General features: G+C 38.4%; 1 protein-coding gene across 9 annotated transcripts in view; it reads left to right on the forward strand.

Moving 5' to 3' along the window:
* Nucleotides 1-7,303, forward strand: part of epb41a (erythrocyte membrane protein band 4.1a) — a 68,151-nt gene extending 60,848 nt beyond the window's left edge. For 7 of the 9 annotated variants that reach the window (XM_034601142.1, XM_034601141.1, XM_034601146.1 and 4 more), the window contains 4 exons: nt 604-720; nt 2,336-2,416; nt 2,736-2,855; nt 6,995-7,303. In XM_034601142.1, coding sequence (XP_034457033.1) covers nt 604-720; nt 2,336-2,416; nt 2,736-2,834 — 297 coding nt within the window. In that variant the 3' untranslated portion in view covers nt 2,835-2,855; nt 6,995-7,303. The remainder of the gene's footprint in view (nt 1-603; nt 721-2,335; nt 2,417-2,735; nt 2,856-6,994) is intronic. The other 2 variants (XM_034601143.1, XM_034601154.1) reach the window with 2 other exon arrangements.
* Nucleotides 7,304-7,370: the final 67 nt, after the last annotated feature.

Raw genomic sequence — 7,370 nt, forward strand, 5'->3', positions numbered from 1 at the left:
CAGGTCATCCCATTATAGAAGTGGGCAGTTCAATATCAAGTCCTCCTGTCCACATGTCCAAGTGTCCTTGATCAGGAGTCTTAATTCCAATTGCTTCCAATGGTAAGACCAGCATGTTGCATGTTGGGTTGCTGTCATCAGTTTGAATGGGTGAACTTTACAATTTACACTTAATCTGGAACCTTTCGGTAGGTTGAGATACTGGGGCCGCAATGCAGTTGCTCCTTTTACTCAATAATCCAGCCTCTATTATTTCTATTCCCATTTAACTTTTCAATTCAAATAAAAAATCTATTAGCATAACCACTTTTTGATTATTTTTTGAAATATGTATATAGTTTTTGAATTTACAACAAAGCCAAGATTAAAGTAATCTGAATAAAGCAACCTATAATTGGAAATGTAGTCAGATTGAAGAAAAAGAAAAGAAGATTTCCAATTTGGTAAATTATGTCCTGAGGTTCAATACACAGCTCAATTTCCAAAATTAAATGTTGTTAAATGTCTAACAATTACAGAAATTACACATACAGATAATATATAAGAGATAATTGAGTGTGTTTAAAATGGATTAATTTGACATTCTTTTCCAACACTTAAAAGGTGTCTCTCCCACAGCCGGTGGACAGCCTGGCAGAGAGGGACTCAGGGGTGCTGCTGAGTGCCCAAACCATCACCTCCGAGACCATCAGCACCACCACCACCACCCAAATCACCAAGGTCTGCTCACATCACTAACAGACCTGCAGAAACTCAATACACATCCATACAGTAATTTACTACTATGCTGTGATGGATATCTACTTTCAATCACTTGTGCCATTGGTATTGAACCACTGTTTAAGTACCTGCTTGAGGGTTACTGAAGACTATACAGCCTCCCATGTCGTCCTCAGAAATACAGTTTTTAGTTTTTTTTAAAAGGATATGGATTGTTTATGTTATTTATACTATATTAAGAAAACTTCAGTGGGGTACTAATGGTAAATGGTCTGTATTTATATAGGGCTTTTTTAGTCTTGACCACTCAAAGCGCTTTACAGTACAGTCAATTGCCATTCACCCATTCACACACATACAGTTCATCTCTGGGCAGTACTGGGTTCTTTGAGCATTTATTATTCACCTCCTGAGATGGTTTTTCTCAGAATGAGGCCAAAAACTAAATACACCCAGTGAGTGACATGTCTGCAAATGGAAACGCTTTGTTTATGAGAAAGGTCAAAGGAGAATGGCCATAGAAAGGCGGCAGTAGTTGCAGACTCACCAACACTGGTCAGTTAAAGCCTGAAAAATGCAGTCTGGTCTGATGAATTTGGATTTCTGCTGAGGCTGGAGAAAGTAGGCTCATTTGACATTTGACATTCAGCTGACAAATCTGCAGAAATGATGTGATGCAGTCATGTCAAGATGGAGCAGAATCCCAAAGGGAAATGTCAAACATTCGGTGGCATTGATTTCTTGAAAAACTGAGGCTATTTGAGAGCAAATGGAGGAACTTCCCAGTATTAGTGTGTTGTTTCCAGTGGGTGCATTTTAGTTTCAGTGTGACTTAACTAAAGTCTCTTCCGACTATACCTTGATTAAAAAAAAAAATGTTTAAACTTTAGTTCAAACAAAAAATTTAGTAGCACTTAAATGGCACTTACATATAGCACTTTGTAGTTTGGCTCTCTTGAAGAAAATGTTACTTTCTTGTTTCTTGTTGTTCTGGGTTTGTACCCTCATGGTTGAATGCACTTATTGTAAGTCGCTTTGGATAAAAGCATCAGCTAAATGAAAATGTAATGTAATGAACTTATACATCCTATCTGCTTATATCATTGCATGAAGATGCTCCAGTCTCCAGTACTTACATAAGAATGATTATATTTTTTGCCAGATATTCAAAAGTTGTGGCCCTTAGCATAACTCCCTGAATCTACAGCATCCTTATACTCGCTGTTTACATCCTCTAAAGCAAGGGGTACTTATGAAAATAGAATACTTACAAGAATACTATACAATAATATTTCAAGGATTCTAGCGTAACCTATCTTTGACACAAGAATGCTGATGTTTCCAGTTGATATTGGCATAACCAGCACAGAAATTGTATATTGAGCAGTTAGTATGTTTCTGCAGGACATGCTACCATTCTAGTTATTTGTCCTCATTTAAATGCATGTACGCTGTCAAATGTTTCAGAAAGATTCTTGCATGCATCCATGTTGACACGCAACATTTTCCAAAACTGTGCTTGCATCCACATTCTTTCTCTCAGGGACACCACATGTTTCTTACACGGCTATCAGTTTCTTCTCTTATTTCAGCTTGTATCATGTTTTTGTTGTAGACGGTGAAAGGAGGGATCTCTGAAACTCGCATTGAGAAGAGAATCGTCATCACTGGAGACACTGAAATTGATCATGACAAGGTGAGGAATGTAAATGATGGAGGAAGAGAAGTATTTTTTTCCATGTTTCCCTGCTCACAATAAATGGTGCTAAATAATGCTGTTTTTCCTTAAAGCTCTATTAAGAAAGTGCTGTAATTGTGTGTTTGGCTCAGATATCTGCTTGGAATGTTTGTGAACATGATAGAAAAAGGTGGAATTATTTGAAGGCCCAATTTGCCTTATGGAGTAATTGTGTTCATATATCATGTAAATCTGTTTTGTGCGCAAGCCACTTTAATTAAACTCATAAATTGTGTTCTCCTTAACAGACCTAGATTGTCCTTTGTTCACTCCTCAGGCTTTGGCTCAGGCCATTAAAGAGGCAAAAGAGCAGCACCCAGATATGTCCGTTACCAAAGTGGTTGTGCACCAGGAAACAGAGATCACCCCAGAGTAACACAGACTGATCCTTTTGAAGGTGAGTGCCTACGCTGGACCCACCTTCAGCCATCTCCATTCTGACTGCTCTGACTGAAACCCTGCCACAATGATGCTGCTGTTCCTGTCGATCCGGGGTATTCAATCAAAATTCAGAGAGGCCCAGATAGAGAACATTTCCTCAAGCAAAGGTCCCAAAAAGAACTAGCATTATGATTCAGTGTAATATATATTGAAATATAAGTTGTATCAATGTCTGTGTCTAGTCAACAACTGACAAATCAAAGAAAGTATTATACAATAATATTTTAACAAAATTTATTGCAAGTTTTCAGATTTGATTTGAGGTATTATAAATAAGAACTCTAATACATAAAAATGCATAACAGAAAGCTTTCTTTTTAAATGCGCATCTCAAAAGTGGTTTGTTTTAGAAAAAAAAAGAAATAAAAACTGTGAATTCACTTTTTTTAATTCTATTCTATTCTATACTCTTACTTTCACTTAATAGTCTCAACCAATTTTTTAACAGTTCCAACACAATCATCTTAACAACTGAACTGCTTTAACACCTGCTTTTCTCTTCCTTTCTTTTCCTCTAATATTGCACCCCACACTTTTCTTGTTCGGTGAGAGAAGTGAGTTCTAGCTTGTGCAGTTGGGATTTTAAATCTAGGCTGGAATGATGTAGTGTTGTTTCACATTGCTCTTTTAAACAATCTCTATGGCCCTTCGCAAGAAACCTGGGCTATCATACGAATGTGAGTCTAGAAGCGCATTAGACCGTCTGGTGGGGTTTAAATATATTCAAACGAATTCTGTGTCATGTCAAATTCCTTCAAACTTGATTTTTGGAAAAGCTGACAGTCCTACAAGACACATACTGTTTTTGAACTGCCTGTTGGACGTGTAAGAGTCTAGTCTTGATTAAAAAACGTTTTTTGCTCTCTACTTTTCTCTTTTTAGAGCACTCCATGTGAAGTTACTATTTTTGCTTTCCTCTGCCTCATTTATCACTGTCAATTCTTCCTCCTCACCAACTCGGCATTAAAGCTGCAATGGTTCAAGAGGAAAGGCTCTATCAAAATTTGACAATCCTCATCTGCATGTTGGTGCTCCTGCCAGTGTCTAACAGAGACATGTTGATTGTGCGATATACAATCTCAAAAAAATATTTTGGGACATCACTGACTCTGAGTAAGAGTCATAAGTGTATAGAGTCGGACCGGTGATCAATAACTGAAGAGAATCTTATGATCCGAGTTTACAAGTCGATTACTAAATCAGGTGGTATTGATGATTTAAAAGGTAATGAAAAGCAAATCCGAAAAGAGCACAGTTTTGTAAAATATTTAAAAGTTGTGATGTATACAACTATAATGTTAAACCTTGATCCAGATAACACATTCTGCCTCAAACGTATGTGCTGCACTTATCAAAGAGAGGCTGCAAGCTGGCGTCACAGCTTTCAAGTCATTTTAGCAAGTGTTCGCAAGGTGCACCTCTCCACCTTCCATATGCATTTGACAAAGAACAAGGACAGGACATAATGGGATTTAGCCGACAGAGCCTAACCATTTAAAACAAAGACATTCAAATGTGCTTTTGGCTGCATTTCTTGCAGCAACATCCATATTCACTTTCTCCACTGAGTGTAATATATTTAAGATGGAGTTCAATCACGTAGACTCAAGATAAGCTACACCATTATTTATCTTCGGAGCTTTGTGATTTTAGTGAAATCTCTTGGCTGAGCAGCACCTGTGTGTTGCTGTGTGTTGCAGGGCAGCACGAGGCTCAATTCATAGCCTGACCATATAATGAGCTGCTGTCTTAGTAAATCAGATGCTGAATACAGCTTCCAGCTGCAGAGTCATCAGAGACTGCAGCGCACATCAATCAATCAATCAATCAAATTTTATTTGTATAGCCCATATTCACAAATCACAATTTGTCTCATAGGGCTTTAACATGGTGTGACATCCTCTGCCCTTAACCCTCAACAAGAGTAAGGAAAATTCACCCAATGTCCTTTTCTTAGTAAAGCTGGCCTTGATAATCCTGCTTTAGAAGGAAGCCTGGAGGCAAGACTTCACTGTAATGAGGAGAAATGTGACATCATTGTGAATTAACCCATAATGAGACTCTGAAGCCCTCACTGTAATTACACCAGAAAACAACTGGTGACCAGGAGACCAAATACAATTATGTGAATGTGGAAATGTTGATTTGTATATAACATTACATAGGTCTACATTGGGACTCAACTGACCACAAATCTCTACTTAATATTCTTCTTAATTACACAAGTTGCATGCAAAGGAAAATGTGCATGAACCAAAGTAGTGTATAGATGTAGTTTGGTTAAATCTGATTCATCATGAAACAAGATGCCTCAGCAGCATGAGGTATGTTAAGTAATGGTGCCCATGAGGCTTTAATTGTGGACTTGTTTATGAGGGTCCAGGCTGGGAATCTGGTGCTGTTTAACCCACTGACAGCCTGGTATGTAAACATAACAGCCCTACCTCCCAGTCTATCTTTTCAGTGATGAGGCGGTTATCCAGAACTGAAGGCCTTTTAAGCCCCCAGTGTGGTCTGCCAGACCGCAGCATTCTTCTCTGTTCTTGTAGACTTGCAACATCATTTGTCATGTTTCAGTTATTCCCAAGGCCCAAAACAGTCCTCAAGTATTCTTGCGCTGCTCATTTTACCAGGAGGCTTTGGAACTGAAGGTTAACACAAGTATTCCAGTATGTGTTTCCCACCAGCCATGTAAATGTATAGCTCTACAACTTTTGTGTAACTACATTTAGTTTGGTTGTTGCTGGAAAATAAGCCCAATTTAAGTTTTTTGTTGGAAATATAACTTCTCACGGGCTAAAGAGCAAAAGTATTGCAACAAAACAGGCAACATATAAAAATTAAAACAGAACCAAACTATGATAGGTCTTACATGACTGTTGGTGATTAAAGTGCTGCGTGCACACCTAAATGTGAATACAGTAAAAAAAGAAGCCAGCAGAATAAATAATGAATACTAGTAGGATTTATTTCAACGCCTTGACACTAGAATACAATTTACTGTCCAAGCGGTCTGCATGTGATGGGTTAGGTCTGGGACACATGTTAATACCAGGTCCAAATAGAGTCTGTGAGACCTCACTGAGGACCTGAATGCCCCCATGTACTTTTGGTTTACTGGCATATTCAGTCAACATCAATGTGTTTAAATATCAGAGTGGCGCCTGAGAACAGCCACATCCCCCAACTATATCCACAAAGTCTTTTATCAGAGTCCTACATATTCCATTACTCTGGCAAAGACATGCTGCTTTGTTCATGTTCAGCTTATATAAATATAAGCTGCTGTGACATGGAGCCTCTTATTGCCTTCCCTCCTGGTTTTCATAAACATTAAGTACACTTTATGTTCGCATGTACTGCTGTACTGCTATGTACTCCTTCGTGTGGGTGTCTCTTGTTGCCAAGGTGTACTGTATCTGTTTTTACTATTGTCATTTGCTCTGAAGAAGCAGTCCATGCTTACTGTTCAGCTATAATCATTGGACATGTTAAAGTGCAATTATAATAAAAGACATGATACTAAAAGCACTTTTTTCTCAACACCTGATTTAGAAAAACTTTAGTATATTTCTGGAGCTTCGGAGCTCTAACCCTAACCCTTTTAATGTGAAACCTGAAGGAAGTGTTGAGGTGCATTGTCAACAGCTTAACAGGGCAGGACAAGCTGCAAACGGGGAAGCATTTGTACATATGAGTTGAAACAGTCTTTCTGTTAAAGGAAAGTGTTTTCAGCAGAATGGTGATTCTGACATGATTCTTTAGTTAATTAGACTGAATTTATCATGCGGACTATCATAGCACAGTGGCAGATTAAGTTCAGACTGATTTACTTGATTTTATTTGACAATGAACTGGAGCAATCATTTTCATTTACAGTAAAATGATTAATCCATTTATATGCAACTATTAAAATGTTCATTATTTTTTATTTTATGTTCTATTTTGACTTACTTTATCACAGGAGCTACCATCTATTTTCAGTCTGTGCTCACATGTCAAAATTTGCTGGTGTCGTCACGATGTGATCTGAAATCTTGCTCTTTTTCCCCCCCATTCTCTGTCCATTTGTCCATCTCTCTTTCTGCACCTTAGACCCCTCAGCTGCCCCACTTCTCCCTCCTTTTGTGTGTTGCCATCACACCATTTTACCTCAGCACCCCCCAGCCATTACACCCAAATGCACTGCCTTTGCGACGTGAATCACCGGACCACAGGAGAGGGAACGAGCATCAACTTTGAACTATGAAATTTTCCATGAGCATGGAGTTCAGCCTGAAGGAGACAGTCACCAGAACATTCCCAAGAACCCCCCTGTATTCCCCACAATCCCCCTCTTGTTCCAGTTACTGCCAAAAGAACAACCACTGGACTCACAAAAAAGGGAAATTTAAGAGAAAAAAAGAAAATAAAGTACATCACGAGTGGAAGTTTCTCTGGAGGTTTTAAGAACATTTTTCAAGCGCATTTG

Source organism: Hippoglossus hippoglossus, chromosome 11, assembly GCF_009819705.1.
Source record: "Hippoglossus hippoglossus isolate fHipHip1 chromosome 11, fHipHip1.pri, whole genome shotgun sequence".
Taxonomy (NCBI): Eukaryota; Metazoa; Chordata; class Actinopteri; order Pleuronectiformes; family Pleuronectidae; genus Hippoglossus; species Hippoglossus hippoglossus.